The 18,717-nt window shown below is 39.9% G+C and overlaps 1 protein-coding gene across 4 annotated transcripts in view; it reads right to left on the bottom strand.

The window, feature by feature from the left end:
* The window catches only part of SORCS1 (sortilin related VPS10 domain containing receptor 1), a 483,023-nt gene extending 476,431 nt beyond the window's left edge, over positions 1 to 6,592 (bottom strand). For 3 of the 4 annotated variants that reach the window (XM_045803063.2, XM_087862723.1, XM_045803062.2), the window contains exon 1: positions 5,865 to 6,592. In XM_045803063.2, coding sequence (XP_045659019.2) covers positions 5,865 to 6,422 — 558 coding nt within the window. In that variant the 5' untranslated portion in view covers positions 6,423 to 6,592. The remainder of the gene's footprint in view (positions 1 to 5,864) is intronic. The other variant, XM_045803065.2, reaches the window with a different exon arrangement.
* Between the last annotated feature and the right edge of the window lie 12,125 nt (positions 6,593 to 18,717).

Below are 18,717 nucleotides of genomic sequence, written 5' to 3'. Positions count from 1 at the left end.
ACTGACCTAAAGTGGAGTAACAACATTCAGGAGTGCTATAGAAACAGACACAGTATCTTTTATACACATGGAAAATGTCACGTGGGACTCCCTACAGAACAGTCATGTCCTTTTTCTCTCTACTTACATTTTAGAAAAGGCTCTCTTCTTTCCTTCTAAACCTTGCACCATAAGTTTCCACCTTTGTTTCTTGCCAACCGTTTGACGATTCCATTCATCCCACCTGAGCAGAGCGCAACCCCCCCTCCAGAGAAACCATTCCTCGGCCATAGCACCTGGCTCCCCTCACGCTGACCACGCCTATTCCCTGCCATCCCCATTGGCCACTGCAGCAACACCAATTGGTCTAGTTTCCTCCCTAGGACACACAGATGCATTCTCCATCCTTTCTAGCCAGAGATACAGAACAGTAATTGAGACATACACAAAGACAGGACAAATATTTTACATACGTTTAGTGATTTAACATCAGCTGGCTGGGAGCCAAAGTAATCTACCCTCTGGGCAGCCTGGCCCCTGGTATTTCTGACCAAGGACTTAAACAAAAGAAAGCCTTTTGGAGAAAACTGTGTGTGTCAAATGTCTAGGTAAAAATGAAACGATGTCTCCAGCTGAGATTTAATGTGCAAATAAAGGCAATCATCTCTTTTAAGTGACCACACTGGTTTTATTTTCTTTTTGGGCTTGGACTATACCCAAAGTCACTGGAAGATGAATGTGTATATTTTTTACTTAAGTTGTTTTTTTAAACTAGGTTAAATCTTCAGTTAAACATAGTTTACATTTATTGTAGGCTAATTTCTTGGAATACATAGGAATTTATACATCTCTACTCTTGACCTTTGGTCACACTATCCATTTATCTCAAAATATCCTTGTAATAATCTCCATCTCTTAATCGAAATATTCTCACCATTTCAAGGTTCACTTGAAGCACCTCTTCTGCGATGAAATCTGAAGACCACCCCAGTCTGTAGATGTCTGAGCCCCTTCTGAACTCCTACAGCACGCTACGCCCTCAGAGGACACGAAGCTTCTGTTGCCTCTTCAGAGGATTCTTTGAGTACCAGACAGAAAGCGCTTTAAGGCCCGTGTTATTTCTTTTCACCTTTGTGCATCATTCCACATATATCTCTATTATCAGTGTCTAACAAATATTAGGACTCAGTACCTATTTGTAGAATTAAAGGTAAATACGATAATTTGTGTAAGCTTCTTAGGATAATGCTGCCACATGGCAATCTCTCCTTGAAGATGAGCAATTATTCTTCTCTGAAGTAAATTACTAAATAATTATTAAATAAATAAGTCCATCATCTTTTGGACTTTAGTCTCTGATTTTCTGGGGGTCCTCTATAAATGGATGTGGAGAGAGTTCCCGGAGTCAATATTCACGTTATTTTCCTCTAGAAAACCCCATTAAATATCTTAAAAGAAGCTAACTTCCCAATTTCATACGAGGCATTTTTTTTTTTTTTGGTCCAAAGATACAAAGTTCCTTAACATAAAGATGTGATGCAATAAACATAAGAAAGTAGGTTTTGCTGCAAACCCACATTGAAATGAATGCCTGCTTGGATCTCAAATGTTTTGCTTTCCCATAAGTAGATATGCACATGAACCATGGAAAAAGGAGGAACCATGTGAGGTGAAAGGCTTGCTCTCAAAGGTCAAGGGTATAGGTCATTGTGTCATTTGTGCATCTGCAACTCTCCCAGTGCACTTTACTTAAATGTAGCAGGTGCACAACACCTCCACGCGGACTGAGTTTGTTCACTGCCTTCCATGTCACACCACATTAACGTTCATTAATAGCATAAAGCACCGATCGGAGAAGGAATTATGTCGGCTTGTCAGGGAAAGCTAAAATCATTTATCATTTTTCTTTATTAAAAAGGTCAAAAATATGTTTAAATACACAGTCAAAGCAAGTGTTTACGTGCAACCTCTAAAACCAGGTTTGTAAGTCACTTAGAAAAGAAATCTGTTTCTGAAGAACGCCAAATCTGAGAGCCGAATGATGGCAGGTGACCTCGTGCTCAATGAATCACCAGGTGCAGATTCTGTGTCTCACTAAAGATGAAGAGGTAGGCGGATAAGAGAACAACCAAATCACTACTTAAGGTAAAGAGTGCAATGTGACAGGCACGTGTTAAAGCCCTTGATTTTCTACAAGGAGATGGAGCTCCCAGCTAAGACTGTGCCCTCCTCCAGCATCATCTGACATCCACCCCAAGAGAGGATTATTTAAAATACTGACGCCAAGAGGTCTGAGTTCTTCCATCCTACCTGAAAGTCTTCAAGACCTGCCATTCTGTGAGGTTTGGGTGCCAGCCCCTATTTGCCACTGCCCTTTTGTACCATCTCAGGAAGTCAGATCCTCAGGTTTCTTCTCTATGTCATGAGACTAAGGATATCTACTCATAACATTTTTGTGAAAATTAAGTGAGACGATGGAACGTAAGGCACCGACCCAAAACCTGACCCAAGTTGGGACTCAGTTTATTTACGAAGGTTGGAAGGAAATCAACCAGATCATCATGGTCTATACAAACGCAGCATTAAAGTATCGTAATGGCAAAACAGAAGAAAAAGCCTCTGTTAACAAACCTTATGACACTATTTCCAGTGAGAAGAGGACAAGGCAATGAACTGAAATATTCAAATAGACTCCAGCATAAAAATATGGAAAACAGAAATTAATACTTGCCACTCACCTATTACCTAACAAGGGTTTTATAAGGGTTAATATGTGTAGCACTTTGAAATGCCTTGGATATAAAGAATAAACACATGCCCCATAACGCATGCGTATATAGACAAATATATATTTTAACAAACTGAGGATCACTGTATAAATTTAGATCAGGGCACAGCATGCCGAGGATGAGTAGGGTAGGAACAATATGTTCTTGCTTACGACACCCAGCTCATGACAAATGATTCATACCCAGCACCTTTCATGCCAAAAGATCCCCCCAGGTGTTCCACCAACTCTAGCAACACTTTCCATCCAGCTAGACTGCAGTATAGAGGAATCACATCACTCCCACGGATGAGGAGAAACAGTCATGTCTTTACACAACTGCCCAAGTCCAACAGCGGAGGGGGTAGGAGCAAGAAGGGAAGGAGGCGAGAGAAACATCCAGAATTCCTCACAAGTTTGACAGGCAGCCTCTAATTACCACACATTCACACCTTTAATGCAGGTGTTACTGTATTCAGAAACCCTGCGTAACAAGGCTTTTTGCTACAGGTGAGACAGGTTTGGAGGACGTGCGTTGCCTGTGGCCTTGAGTGGGTCGGGGGGCAGATTTACAGGGGACTGACATCTCAATGTGAAGAAAATGAGAGCCCCACAATCTTGTCCTCAGGTTTAAGTTAGTGGATTTCTTGCTCTGGGGAGACGTGAAGTGCTGTAAGCGCAGGGCTCCAAACAGGTGTTCAGCACTTGACACAACGCGCTTCTGTGTAACCTGGCACGTAAGGAATTGTCACAGCCCCCATTTTAGGGATGAGGAAATTCACACTCAGAGCGCCATCAGCTTGCCAAGATCAAACCATAAATAAACAGAACTAGAACTCAAGTCTCCACATTGCTTTTCACATCACCAAGTGGCCCAGAAAAGTTTTTTCCGCCTTCCTTCCTTTAAAAACAATTGTTAAACTTTGTCTCTCCTATGAATCTGGGCCAGCTTTGCTTTGTGGGACCAGATTAAGACTACAGCTCTCCCCCTATCATCGGCATATACATATTAAAAAACCCGCCACTTGTGTGTAAACAGGCAGGGATGCGGAGCAGGGGGGTTCCTTACAGAACTAAAAACTTCAAAGGGTAGACATCTCACTAGCAGCACAGTTTGAGTGCTCAAACCTTTCTCATGCACTACCTTGATTATCTGCTACATTATCTCAGATATCCCTGCATGTTGCCCATCCAAGCCCTGACCCTGATAAGCCCAACTGCGCTTATAAGCATCATTAAAAAAAAAAAAAAAAAAAAAGGCTGGCAGTGCTTGCCGCCATTTCTTAAATGGAGTTTAAAATTTGCCAAAGATGTACTCTCCTTTATCAGCTCTTTCCAAGATCTTTCAAGAGATGAACTAAAGTAGAGGTCTAATGGGTGAGTGATATTTTACAGCTCAAATTACATTAAAAGCCAGAAATATTTTGAGTCCAATGTCCTTTACTTCTTGATACAACAAGATATAATATGTTTGATGTGTTTAAAATCTCCCCTTTAAGCCAGAAGCTTTGAGTTAATCACTTAAAGCAGTGTGAAAGTTATTCAATCAGTTTAAGAAAATTCGAGTTCAAATTGGGGGATTAATTTTAGTGGTTATGATATGAAAGATATGATAGTTAAGGTAAGAAATGAGGGCAACGGTCTCCAGAACTTGAATGGAAAGAATTTCAGCTTCAATTATTTGATTAAAGCATTACTGGGAACCATAGAAAACCATAGCCTCAGTCGTGAGAGCTGAATTGTAGGGAAAACCTTGCTGATGCTCTCAGGACAGAAACATCAATGCAAAATACTGTTTATCCTGGTTTGCCTTAATACAGTTTATATCTATATACCCAAAGAACCCACAATGACAGACTATTATTTTAAAATGTTCACAACTTTCATTAAAAAGCTGGCAATAAGCACAACTCACTAAAGTGGCACTTCCCTGGAAAGGTTTCTGGCAATGACATCACAGCTGAAAACATTCTGAAAGGTACCAGGCTGCATAGACTGTGCCTATTACAAATACTACAATCTCAATAATCCGATGGAAGCTGAAATTCTTTTTTTTTTTCTTTCATTTTACCCATCCTTGGTTTTTATGTTCTTCTTGTCTGCTTACTGGCAGCTCAGAGAACTTTCCACACTTTTAAATCATCTTCACTTATTACCATCAAAGCTGGATCTTTACTATTTCAGCTCACTGAAGTTTTCCAGGTGCAGTTTAAGCTGGAACAGCTACCCCAGATTCCAGACATGCAGGCTTTTCCAAAAACCTAAAACCTCCCCTGACGTGGCCAAAGCTCAGGGACTTGCACCCACTCTCCCCGGTGTCACCCTCCTGGAATCCAGCAATCCCCCTGGTCCCTTCATAAAGGGAGGGCTAAGTCTTTATTTGTGCTCTCCTCTAGAGGAGGTCAGGCAATGGGGAAGAACAGGGGGTTGTTGTCACTGGGATATATCTGATCTTCCTGGGACTGATCATGCCAGAGAACAACCACTCATTCACGGGCTGGAAAGCCCCAGCTCTCAAAACACACTGGCTGGTGCTGTTAGAAGATGCTAGAGAGTTCCCATCCTGAAACTTGCATCCACTTGGTCCCCAGAAACAGAGAATACATTAAGGGCACCTTAGTGCCCACTGCATATCTCTTCCCTTCTGGGGCAGAGGGGATTAGAAGCTTTGCAGAAAAATAAAAAGCTTACACATAAAGCCTTCTTGATCTTACTTGTGCTCACCCATAAGTCTAGCAAGTAAAAGGAAAGTCACTTAAAGGAATGTCAATCTGCCTGGAAATTTAACCCATTCACCTCCACATTCAGAATACTTAATCCCCTGGGTTTGCCAGTCTTCAGCTCTGTTAGTACACCAATGAGACCAGGAAACAGGAAACAGGGATTTGCCTGCCCGGTTTGAAGCTTTGGGGGGGGGGGGGTTGAAAGGACTCTGCTGGTGTCATGGGTCTCCTGATAGGTGACATTAACTCCTAGGGGAGGTGGGCAGAGAAGACTTTAGTTTGCAGCATCTCTCAAGTCCAGAAACCCCTTTCCCCCTGAATTCTCCAACAGAACACACAGCCTGCTTTAACCCTTTCCGTCTTTCACCCCTTGCCCTCAGTCCCCATCTACTCACGCTGCTGTTGTGGCCAGACCAGTGGACCATGGCTTGGTTGTGTGCGGAGTCGCCTGTCAGCGCGAACGTGGTGCTGGTCAGTTTCAGCTCCTCCATCCGGAAGCGAGTGGCTTTGTCCGGGTCCCGCTCGGGAGTCCCAGGCTCCTGCTGCCCTCCATCCCTGAGCACTCCCCGGGGGCTTCGACTCGCGCCCTCTCCCCGTTCTGCCTTCCCTGGATCCGCTTCACTCCGTCTCCGCCGGCCAGAGCGTGGGGCGACCGCCACGGACGCCCCGGTGCCGGGGGTCCGCTCCAGGGACAGCGCTCGGTCTCCGGGGGCCACCGCGAACAGGGGGCGCCCAAGGAGGGGCAGGGGCGTGGCGGCAGTTCTGCCTCGCGGCCCCTGGCGAAGGAAGCCCCCTGGAGCCGGAGCCCAGCGTGCGGCCGAGCCGGGGGGCAGCTGGGGGCAGCAGGAGCCGCCGCCGCAGGCGCCCGGGACGCAGAGGACCAGGAGCCCCGCGCCGGCGAGGAGCGCGCTCAGCCGGGCTGGGGAGCCGCCGCCGGCGCCAACTTTTCCCATCGCGGGAGCGGAGAGCAGCGAGCGGAGAGGGGGCCGGAGCGGAGGCGGCGGCGCGGGGCTCTCCGCTGGCCGGCTGTGGGGGGCAGGCGCTCAGGACCCCAACTCCATCCAAGTTGGGCCGCGGAGGGGGCGGGCGGAGGCGGCGCGGGGCAGGTGGCGGCCGCTTGCCCAGGCTGGGCTGGTGCCGAGCGCGGCTTCGGACAGAGCGAGCCGCCGCCACGCGGGGGTGGAGCTGAACTGAAGTCACGGGCGGAGCGGGCGCTGGCGCGCTGGCGGGCGACGCGGGAGGGAGGGCGGGAGCTGCCGGGGCCCCGGGCGCCGCGTCCCGCTGCCGAGCTGCGCCGCGCGGGTGGCTGCGGGGACTGGATGCGTCGCCGACCCTCCCCTTGGACTCGCGGGCGCTGTCGCCGCCCGCTCCGCGCCCCCGCGGCCGCGGTCTCCGCTCTCAGCGCTGCGCCCGCACGCCCCTCCCCTGGGGGCGGCCAGCCGGAGCTCGCGGAGTGCTAGCTGTGTTGGGGACTTCCTATTCCTGTTTTATTGTTTCTGTCAGTCTCTGCTGCCGTTTCCTCCCCCACGCACCCCCTCCCCGTCTCTGCCAGTTTAGATGATAAGGTTGGGTGGACTCCTGGTCTTTCCCTCCTTAGTCTCCGCGAGTTGGCGTCTTGACCTTAGCTTAAGCAGAGCCTGCGTGTCCCAGCCCTGGGGGAGATCCCAGGAAGGCAACAGCAGAGAATGATGTAATTAAATGATCGTGTGTGTGTGTGTGTGTGTGTGTGTGCGCGCGCGCGCGCGTGTGTGTGGTTTGGGGGATTTTTCCATCAATTATTACGCTTAGATTCCTTTCCGGACCTCCTAAAGCGCTCACTGTATTTGAATTCAATCTTCCTGCATTTTGTAGGCATAGGTCTTGGCTTCTCGAAGAGACCACAAACTCACTGAGGACAGGAATTGTGAGCAACTTGGAAGAAAGGGCCAGTTTGTTTGCCATTTTTATCCTCTGCTAGACACAGTGTCCTACGCGGTAGGGAATCTGTCAGTCATTAATTGAATAAATACGTATTGTGAGTCTATTCTATGTATGCAAATACATACAGGAAAAAAAGGCACGGTGCTATATTCATCCCGTGTCGCGTGTGCCTAGCCCAGAGCTACTAACACACACCTGAAGATTCTTACCAGCAAACTTCACGTCTGTGCTGCGTGTTCTGCCACTAGTTTGCTGTGGGGTCTCAGACAAAGTGGCAATCTCTCAGCTACCCACGCTTGAAAATTAAGCGGTTGAGTTAGATGACCTTTAAAATTCCTTCCACTCCTAAAATTCTGTAATTGTGTGATTATAATGTCTGCCCAGCCCAGCTCCCCTGCTACTGTTCAAAAGTTCAGATGAAGATTTATAGTAGGTGAATGGGCTTTGAAAATTACAAAGAATTTCTCAAAATCCAAGCCTTTTTCAAATGGAAAGTTTGCTTCTAAGGGTTGAAATACCTTCAAATTTCTTTGTAGTCTTTATGTGCCTAATAACACTTCCTTATCACCTGGTAGCGATTAAATTATTCAATGCATATTGATTAAATAAATGAATGTCACATAAAATAATACAATCTTCAGTTTCTAATTACATTTTTGTTCATTTTCACACTTGCAAAAGTACCCTCACTGAAAAATCTGAATTGTGAGTTTGTGATAGGAACAACTTAAAAGTAGCAGTGATAATTATTCTTCAATTAATGATACCCTTTTTGATACTGTTTAAGAGGAATTTCTCTTATATCAGTCCAACCCAGAGCTGTGTTACACAAACAAGAATTTAAATTCTTGCTTTTAGAGCCAATCCAAGAAATATGCAAATGCAAGGGGACAGACTTCTTAGTCTTTAAATGTGAGTACTTAAAGAGTGACCTGTTTGTCTTTAAGGGAGACACAGACTGTTCTTCCAAAAGCACCTTAACTACCCAAGCCTGGATCCTCCTAAGAAAGGAACACTGTCTGGCAGGCTTCTAGATAGAGAGGAGAGCCAGAGGTCCTCCCTCCTCCCAAAACTGCAAGTGCTCTTCCTTAAAACCCAAGGCAGCTGTTTTCCTCTCCTGAGAAAAGTTTTCAGAGCTTTGTGGGATTGTGTGCTTAATGCCTTTTTTCTGTGTCCTGCTAACCTCCTTTCCAGCCTGGATGAGTGTGTGCGATTTCTTTCAAGAGAGGAAAAACCAGATTAAAGAGTCAGAACCCAAATAAATTCCCATCCTAATATAGGACTAGAAAATGCAAAATGGAAAAAATAGAAATTAGTGTATTCAAATTTTCTCGTCTTAATCTATTATTGCCCTACCAAAATTTAGATGGTTTTGTTTTCAAAATGAAGTTCCACCTGGAGAATTGGTAGAAAGAGCTGATTTTTCCCTCCCAAATCATTTATAATTCCCACCTTTTAAACAGACCCATTACAATAATGCCTTTAAAATGAAATCATTTGCGATCCATTTGCTGAGAATTCATAGAGGGCAGGCGCTTTCTAAATGCCTGATTCTAATTATTCATTTGAGAGAAAGGTTACACAGATGTGGGTGAAACTGGCTCCAAGTATTTTTTTTTTTATAAAATCATTTTATTTCTTATGTCTCTGATCCTTTGTCAACACGCAGAAAAGGAAAGTACCAGTGATTCCTTATACCATTTTCTTTTCCTGGAAGACTACAAGAAATGGGCTAATTATGGGGGAAAGTGGGCTAGCCTATTTCAAGGTATTTCCAGTCCAACAACTCACTAAGCAACCCAACAGATTTTCTTAATGTACTGCATTAAGAAGGGGTTATTAGGAAAATAGTTGCTGTCAAACGCCAGTAGAGAGCATAGATCTGTAATTCCAATGAGTCTTTTCATTGACATGTGAAAAATATGCCACCACCTAGGCTGTGGCCATCATTTCTCACCCGACCCACACAACAGCCTCCTAACTGCTCTCCCCATTCCACAACTGCTCTGCTCCATCTTCTCTCTGCAATAGTCATCTCCGAAGTGGGGTACAAGCACCCAGATGGTACCGCAGGATAGTTCATTGAGTGCAGGAAGAAAACAACCTTGTTAATATTTAATTACCAATTAACACATATAAATGTATGTTTCTATCTATCTATACACAGAGAGACAGAAAGAATATGAACATTTTGGAGCCATGTGCTAACTTGTGTTGCATGATCAAAAAGGTTCAGCTGACTTGCCCTGCAAAACAGAAAAAGTGGTCTTCGGAATGGATAAGAAAATATTATTCCTTGCCACTTTTTGAAATTCTTCACTGACTTACCTTTGCAAACAGAATAAATCCCCATGGGATTCTTGCATGGCCAATTAGGCCTGCAAGAGGTGAAAGCTGCCTGCTCTTCAACCATATTTGGCAGCTCTCTCCCCCCTCACCCATATGCTCCAGCCCTTCTGGGCATCCCTTCCTCCCATGGGCCAAGTTTTTTTCAACTCACTCAGTTTTGCATATGCTGCCTGGAATCCCCATGACCACCCCTACTTCACGTGGCTGACTCCTCTTCTTGGACATCTTCACTTTAAATGTACCTCCTTGGGGAGACTTTCCCTGACTCCCTACCCAGTGAGAAATTCCTTCACATTTTCTGTGTCAGTCCCCTATTAGTTTCTTCTTAGCATATATGATAGTCTTCAATTATTTCATGTGAGTGTTTTTTGCTAAAACTCCCCGGAAGACTACAAGTGGAACACATCTCCCTTATTCATCTGTTCTTTCCCCAGTGACTCCTTCAGTGCCTGACCCATTGGGAGGGCTCAATGAATAATGTTTGGCTGGCTGAGCCACCTGGGTATAGCAGCCTCACCTGCATGATGTCCAGTATTAACACTTTGTCAATCAGATGTGTACCCGTGCAAGAAAACATGCTAAGGATTATACATGTATCTACTCATTAATTAATTAAGCAATTAATTAATTAATTATTTTAAACAAAACTCAGCTAAGTACGATCACTGTTCCCACTTCACAGATCCCTTTACACAACAAGGCAGTCACACCGCAATTTAGTGCAAGAGGAAGGCTTCAATGTAGGCATCTTATTCCTAATATATTCTTGACTTGATGCAATACTCCTTTTCCTCCAAATCTGACTGATAACAGATAATGTTTATTGGTGATTTATTTTGTGCCAGGCACTTCAAATAGCACTTTGAATAATTTCTAGTAATATTGAGCAAACAATTTTGAAAACAAGTTGTTTACGTTGAAGGTAAAATTCGTATTCTCCAATTTATATTTGCTTTTATTTGGTGTGGGAGGGGTTAATGTTAAAGACGGTGGTGTATTCACTACACACATGACCTTCCTGCACCAGTTACAGGAGCTGTCACATCGGTGTCCTGTCTTCCCCTTTCCCTAGGTCTTTCCATAGCTAGTGGATAACTTGGCTTCAGCTGCAGTAAATCACATTATATGCTTCATCATTAGAACAATGTCTTTTAATAGCTCTCAAAATACTTGGCTCCCCTTGGATACCATTGAGACAAGGTGTCTTGCATTTCAGATCAATTACAGGAGGAACCTTAGAAAGAAAGTGAGAGAGAATAATATGCAGACCCTTCTTATTACCTACTGAAGGGATGATGGTAGTTTTGAAAAACTGTCCTTTAAAATACTTTCAGGTATCAACAAATGGCCTGGGTCTGAATCCAGTAATTGTATCTGTTCTCGTATACCCAATTTAAGTGGCTTTAATGGAAGGGCTTAAACTCTCTTATCTGTAAAAATCGGTCTAAGATTATATACTTGACTCATAAGGATGTTGTAAAAGTTAATTCAACTTCATATACCTCTCAGAGATAACAACACAGCTTTGTATTTACATAAATCCTATCTCATCAGACCTCTAAAGAGTTTTTGGGATTTTTTTCCTCTAGTTTAATAAATCTTGCAGCAGCTTCAAAAGGTAGGTAGGGGGCAGTTTTTGCCTGCATCATACAGAATAAAAAGAAATTTATCCAAGGTCATGGAGTTTGAGAAAAAACTTAGAACTGAATTTCGTTATACTTCACCTCTACCATTTAGTCCAAATCTGCACCCAGTATATATATATGTGAATTAAAATTCCACATTATTTTTGTTTAGCTACTATGCACTGCCTACACAATCATTTCAGGTTTCAAAAGATGGTTTGTATAATTAAATAGGAAGAGAAAAGCATGAAATAATATCATTGTCATTGTATGAACTCATATATGTATATATATTTTTCCCATTTAAATAGTCCTACTTAATGTGAAATAGATAAAATGTGCACTATGACTAAGTAAGTTTATTTAGAGCGGTATTATTAGACTTTTAAAAATATACCTTTATCAAAGTCTTAGAATGTTTTTAAAAATTATTGTAGTCTTAAAATTAGAAACTATAAAAAGTAACTTCTATCATCTGTCTCCTGTCCTCCAATTGTCTGTTAGTCCAAAATAAAAAGGCTTTATCATAGTAAATCACAAAACCAGCTTCATAACACTTTTTTTGATTCCAGTCTCCTTGAAAGTACAAATAGCAAGAAAACACAAATAAGTTGGGACTGCATTTTGCTTCTTTTTCTTTGGGAGTACCGGGTAGGGGAGTGAAGAGAGAGAGACAGAAAGCCACTCCCCAAATCTTTAAGGGCCACTGAGATGACAAGCAAAAGCTCTCATGTCACAGGAAGTCTTCAGTTATTTTTGTCTCTTTTCCATAGAACTGATCCAAGGAGGAATGAGGTTAACATTGAAGCCAAATTCAGTAGATTTCTAGGGCATAATATTCTAGCAGAATACAACTCCAAAAAATGTATGGTAGTCGTTGAAAAATAAGATCTTTGGGACTTCTCTCTCAAAGCACAAGAGTAGCTTGCAAAGAAAAGGAGGAAACAAATCAAAGAATAAGTAGCACAGTTGGGTAGACATTAACTACTTTGTGTGGCTTCCCATTTCTCTATATGATCTGGACAAAGAGTAGCTGCAGCCCAGCCCCCAAGAGTCCAGATAGCCCGGACAGTATGTTAATCTCTGATAGGAGCACAGAAAGGAAAGGAAGAGAAATGATCCAAGCCCAAAGTATATTGTGTTGATCTGCCTCTGGTGCTTGGAATAGTACAGTGTGGGGCTTAAATTCCTAAATTTTGAAGTCAAAATCCTACCTTTCAATCCAGTATATGCCACTCACTAGCTGTACAAGATCATTTGACTTTCTGAATCTCTGTGGCCTACTCTGTAAAGTGGACATTCCATCACCTTCTACAGGTAAGGTTGCTCTATATGGAGCAACTGCACAAATCACACAGAGCAAGACATGTTAGCTGTTGTAATATCACCTTCCATGTGACTGTTCAAATATCACCTTCCACGTGACGCTGTTCTCCAACATGCCTCCCTAGACGGAGACAAGAAGTTAAAATCCAGTCAGAAATAAACTTATTTCCTGCTAGAAATGAAACAAAATTTAAAGGCCACCATACCCATAAGATATAACAAGAGAAGTAGAGAACAGGGGTTGAAACTCAGACGTTTTGTGTTGTAATTAAATTAAAAGGATGGTGGGGCGCCTGGGTGGCACAGCGGTTAAGTGTCTGCCTTTGGCTCAGGGCATGATCCTAGCATTATGGGATCGAGCCCCACATCAGGCTCCTCTGCTGGGAGCCTGCTTCTTCCTCTCCCACTCCCCCTGCCTGTGTTCCCTCTCTCACTGGCTGTCTCTATCTCTGTCGAATGAATAAATAAATAAAATCTTTAAAAATAAAAAAATAAATGAAAAGGATGGAATGAACTACCACCTTCTTACATGTTGTCAAACCTGTCTTTTATGTGAATCATTGTACAAGGAATCTTCCCTTGAGCTTTACAAGCTTCTAGGAGGTAAGCAGTCGATTGGATGGTAGTCTGAAATTTTGACTATGTACTTGAATTATTCTTTACAATGTGGAAAATTAACTTAAGAAAGGTCAGAGGGGAATGCCTTATTTAATACATCATGGAGTAAATACATACAATTTATCATGTAGAGATATTCTAGAGTCTGAAGATGTGAGTAAGCTTACATCAACACTTAGACGTAGACCCATGATTGTTTGCCTTGAACAATGTTACTAGGAAGTGCTCAGCTAGCTACCTTTATCTGCTGAGGTGCTACCAGGTATGACTCAGAGTCACATTGTGGGCAGAGGCTGGTCCATTTTCTAAAGTCAGATGTGGTCCTAGCTGTGGTTCTCTGAAGAATCCCTATCTAAGAAGGTGATTGGTTCATTGTTCATCTAGTGTTATGTGCCTGTTATTTAGGTGCTGGACTTCTTCAGGGATCCTGCACCAAAGTCTTTTATTCCATTTCTCCATCTCCTAGTTTAACTCCCTGATATTTCTAGGTTTTGATTCTCTTACCTACTTAGATTCACGTTATCTACTTTTGTTTCCTTGATATCTGCTGACCATGGATTCAACTCTGAATTGATAGCTTCATGGTACCTATGAGTCATCCTTTTTTATAACCTAACTCTTGGTCCCTGCCTACCATGGTCTATGCCATTACCTCCTAGACTTGGGCATTTCATTAGGGAAAGTTTGGAATTTACCCATTGACTATTAAGGGTTCTTATTATGGAAATTATCTTATAATATATATTTCTTTGCTGTTGTTTTAGTACTAAATAGGTAACCAGTATCTATTTTCTATATTCTTTTGGCATCCTGCATCTATTTAGACATTGTATTTTTGCTATTATAATCATGTCTTATCCATCCATCTTCTTCATCAAACTGCAAACTCCTATGGACTAGGGGGTCCTGTATGTCTTATGTATTTATATCCTACCCTCAGTATCCAACACAATGCAGGTACACAGCAGATATTCAGTAAGTGTTTGTTGAATGAATAAATGAATGACAAAGCTGGTGTTCTCCCATCTTTGATAGGCTTTTTTTTATAGCTTTTCTTAATATTGTCAGATAATCATCACTAGGATGAATCACAGCCACCCACCACAAATGTCACATAAAGCTAAATTTATACCCAAGACAAAAGTTGAATCAATAAATAAGCAATTAAAAATCATTAACTGAAATGTTAATGTCTTCCAACCTATCTCTATTAACTATAGCTTGTTTGAAGGAATCCTACCCCATAAAAATGACAACGCTTTTTAGCATTTAAGTATCTTTTAATAAACTATTTTGAAGTTTAACCTACAACCACAAGAACATCCAAATCTTAACTATATTGTTCAGTGATTTTGCTTTTACACACACACATACATGTGCGCACACATACACACAGACAGAATTCTTTTCCAGAATCGCGAAGTCTTCTTGAATGTTACCAGTCAATAACACCAAAGTGCATCCACTCTGACAAAGAAATGCCTATTCTGACTTCTGTCACCAAAAATTAATTTTGCTCTTCTTGAACATATTTAATAGAACCAAACAATATATATTCTCATGTCTAGGTGTTATAATTCAGTATATATTTGTGAGATTTGCCATGCATGTAGTGTACTAGTAATTGGTCCATTCTATTGTCATGTAGTATTCCAATAGTATGAATATACAACCGTTTATTTTTTCATTCTACTAGTGACACATCTTTAAGTACTTTCCCCTTTATGGCTATTATAAATACAGTGGCTATGAGCATCACTGTTCGTGTTATTTGGTAGACATAAGCACTCACTCTGTAGGACACATTCTTGGGCTTGGAATCCAGAAGTCCTAGGAAGGCATGTGTTTACTTATACTATGTAGTACTGATTTTTCAAAGTGTTTGTTCCAAATAGCAACGTATGAGAGTTCCAGTAATTTTACATCCTCACTGACACCTAATTAAAAAAAATTTTTTTTAGCCATGTTGGTGGAAGTTTAGACGTATCCCATGGTCATTTAATTTACATTTTCCTGAAGAAAAATGATGCTGCGTATTTTTAAAGAATTTATTGACCGTTTGAATATCCTGTTTTCTAAAGTGCTTGACTCAGGCTTTAGTCATTTTTAAAAATATTAGGTGGTCAGTCTTTCTTATTGATTTGTAGAAGTTTTTATATAATCCTTTTGCTCTGATTTAGAGACAGTAGTGATAATTTATATATAATTTATATATAATTTATATATTATTTATATATTATTTATTTATTTATTTATATATAATTTATATATAATGTCCCAATCTTTGGTTTTTCTATGTTCTCTTTTCTGATGAATAGAAATTCTTAATCTTCATGTAATACAATTCACCAACTTTTCTTTATCATAATGCTTTTTTGGTTTAAGGAATCTTTTCTTAACCCATGTCCATGGATGTATTCTCTTATTTTTTCTGTAAACTGTGTTGTTTTACTTACCAATTTACATCTATAGTCCATTTGTAATTAATTTTTGTATATGATATGAGGTATAAGGATGAATGTTCATACTGTTTCATATGGCTACCAATTAACCCAATACCATTAATTAAAAAGACCATCCTTTTCCCACTATACTGTTGTAATATAATTGCTCTAAGTCAGGTAACTGTATGGGTGTGTGTCTGTTTCAGAGTTTCTCTTCTGTTTAATTGATCAGTTTGTCAAATTCTGTGCTAATAAAATACTTATTAATTATTGTAACTTCATAATAAATCTTGATATCTGGTGTGAAATCCCCTACTTCTTTCTTCCAGATCATTGCAGAACTACCTTGTCAATTTTGAAAAGGCTAGACTTTTTAATGGGATTACATTGCATCTATAGATCAATTAGGGAGAAATTCACATTTTAAAAATATTGAGTCCTCCAGTCTGTGAATACATTATTTTTCTTTCTTTGTGTAGATATTCATTAAATTCTTTCAGCAATATTCATTAGTTTTCAGTGTAGAAATCCTGCACACCTTTTAATAAATGTATTCCTGGATATAGGAAGTGTTTTGTGACACTTTGAATATGTTTATCTTTAATTTTCAATTAATATTTGTTAGTCTATAGAAATGGAATTAATTCTTATGTTAATTTTGCACCTGGTGACCTTGTTAATTTTACTTAATTCTAATAATTCTTAGAATCTTTTAGAATTTCTATGTGCCTAATGATATCATGTGCAAATTGAACATCTATTTCTTTCCTTCAAATATTTCTGTCATATACCTATTTATTTATGCATTGCTTATTGCTCTGGATAGGAAGACAAACATAATGTTGAATGGAAATGGTGGCAGGGGAGCCTGGGTGGCTCAAACAGTTGGCATCTGCCTTCTTCTGGGATCATGTTCCCAGGGTCCTGATATTGAGCCCCACGTGGGACTCCCTGCTCAGCACAGAGCCTGCTTCTCTCTTTCCCTCTCCCCAGATCATGCTCTCTCTCGCTCTCACTCGCTTTCTCTCAAATGAATAAATTTTAAAAATCTTAAAAAAAAAAAAAGAAATGGTGGTAGTGGGCTACTTTATCTGATGACATTGGGCTCAGAAAATCAGGGGAAAGATTTCCATATTTCACTATGAAGTATGTTTAGTGGGGATTCTTTTGCAAATGACATTATCACAATATTTTTTTTATTCTTAGTTCACTGTCTTTTTAAAAGTCATGAATAGGTTTTGAATTTTACTACATGCTTTTTCTGTATCTTTTGAAATAGTCACATATTTTCCTCCTTTGTTCTATTGTTAAAATTGATTATTAAATGTTAAAATAATCTTGCATTCCTGGAAAAAACCACTTGAAAATAATCTATTATTCCATTATACTGGTGAGTCTGCTTTGCTTATATTTCATCAAGGGTTTTTTGCAAATATATTCATAAGATATCTTGTCCTTTAATTTTCATTTTGTGTAATATCTTTAACAGATTTTGAAATCAAGGTTATCTTAGCCTCATAAAACAAAATGTGTTCACACTTTCTCTACATTCTGGGAGAATTTGTGTAAGATTGGTGTTTTTTCTTCCTTCGTGTTTGGGGGAAATAACCCTTAAAGTGATCAGGACTTGGAGTTACTGTATGGGAAATTTTTATGTACATGTATAATTTCTTCTGTATACACACATATACATATTTTAGAAATCAAAAGAAATGAAAAATCTAAATAGGTATAAATTTTTAATCTAAAATATATGTTGTAATCGAAAATAAAACATATTTCTTTTTGCATTCATTTTGGTACATTGTATTTTTTCAAATAACTTATACATTGAATTTGAACTTTCAAATCTGTTCCATACCTTTTTTCTATTATCCTCTTGTACTACTCATTGTTTTGCTATCTATTAGACTTACATTAATGTTCTCTTTTGGATTCTTGGTATTTGTAATTTTTGTTTTCTTTCATTTTTATTGATCAATCTTTCTAGAAGTTTATCAATTTTATTAATTGTGAAAAACAACTTTTGGCTATACCCATTTTGTATATTTTTCTTTCCTTTCTTCACCTTGGACTTAATTATTATGTTTTTTTTTTGTTCTCATGATATAGAAGCTGATTTTATTTTTCGAACCTGTTTCACACACACATAAACTTTACATTTCCCTTCTAATCACTGCTTTAGCAGCATCTGACAAGTTTTGACACACCCCATTTATTATCATTCCCTTAAAATATGTCCCAATTTCCATTCTAATTTATTTTTTGATTAATGAGCTATTAACAAGTATCATCTTTAATTTTCAAACATTTGTGTTTCTCTGATCACTGTTTTGTCTTACATGGCTAGGTTTTTTTCCACTAAGATCAGAAAAAATACTGTATATGGTATCAGTTATTTGAAATTTGTCAAAACTTGCTTAATGGTCTATTCTATAATCCATAATGATAAATGTTCCAAGCTCACTCGAAGGCATGTGTCCTGTAATATTTATATTTGGTGTTCTGTATATGTTCCTTGGATGAAGTTTCCTAATCATGTTTTCAAATATCCATGATCTTAATTCTTTGTTTAATTTTAACTTACTGAGAGAGATATACCAAAAATTTTTTAAATTTGTTTTATATACTTTGAAGATGTTCTATTAGGATCAAATAAATATAGAAATGTCATATCTTCCTTTAAAATTCACCCTTTTATCATTTGAAATGCTCCTCTGTCTCTAGTATTATTTCTTGCCTTAAAATTGACTTTGTATGCTATTAATACAGCTATGCCTGCTTTTTTTTTACAGCGTTGCATTGTATTCATTTTCCATCCGTTCACTTTCAATCTTCCTGATAGTTAAAGTCTTAAAACAACATGTAGTTTTTTTCTCTGCCTGTCAATTCTTTGACTTTTTAAAAAATAATCTGTAAGTAAACATCCTAAGATTTCTCCTATTTTTTCTTAAATATATAGTTTT

This window comes from Ursus americanus, chromosome 6 (assembly GCF_024610735.1).
Source record: "Ursus americanus isolate L20-20 chromosome 6, mUrsAme1.1.p, whole genome shotgun sequence".
Classification (NCBI taxonomy): domain Eukaryota; kingdom Metazoa; phylum Chordata; class Mammalia; order Carnivora; family Ursidae; genus Ursus; species Ursus americanus.
The sequence above is the reverse complement of the archived record's forward strand: the minus strand, read 5'-3'. Positions and strand labels throughout refer to the sequence as shown.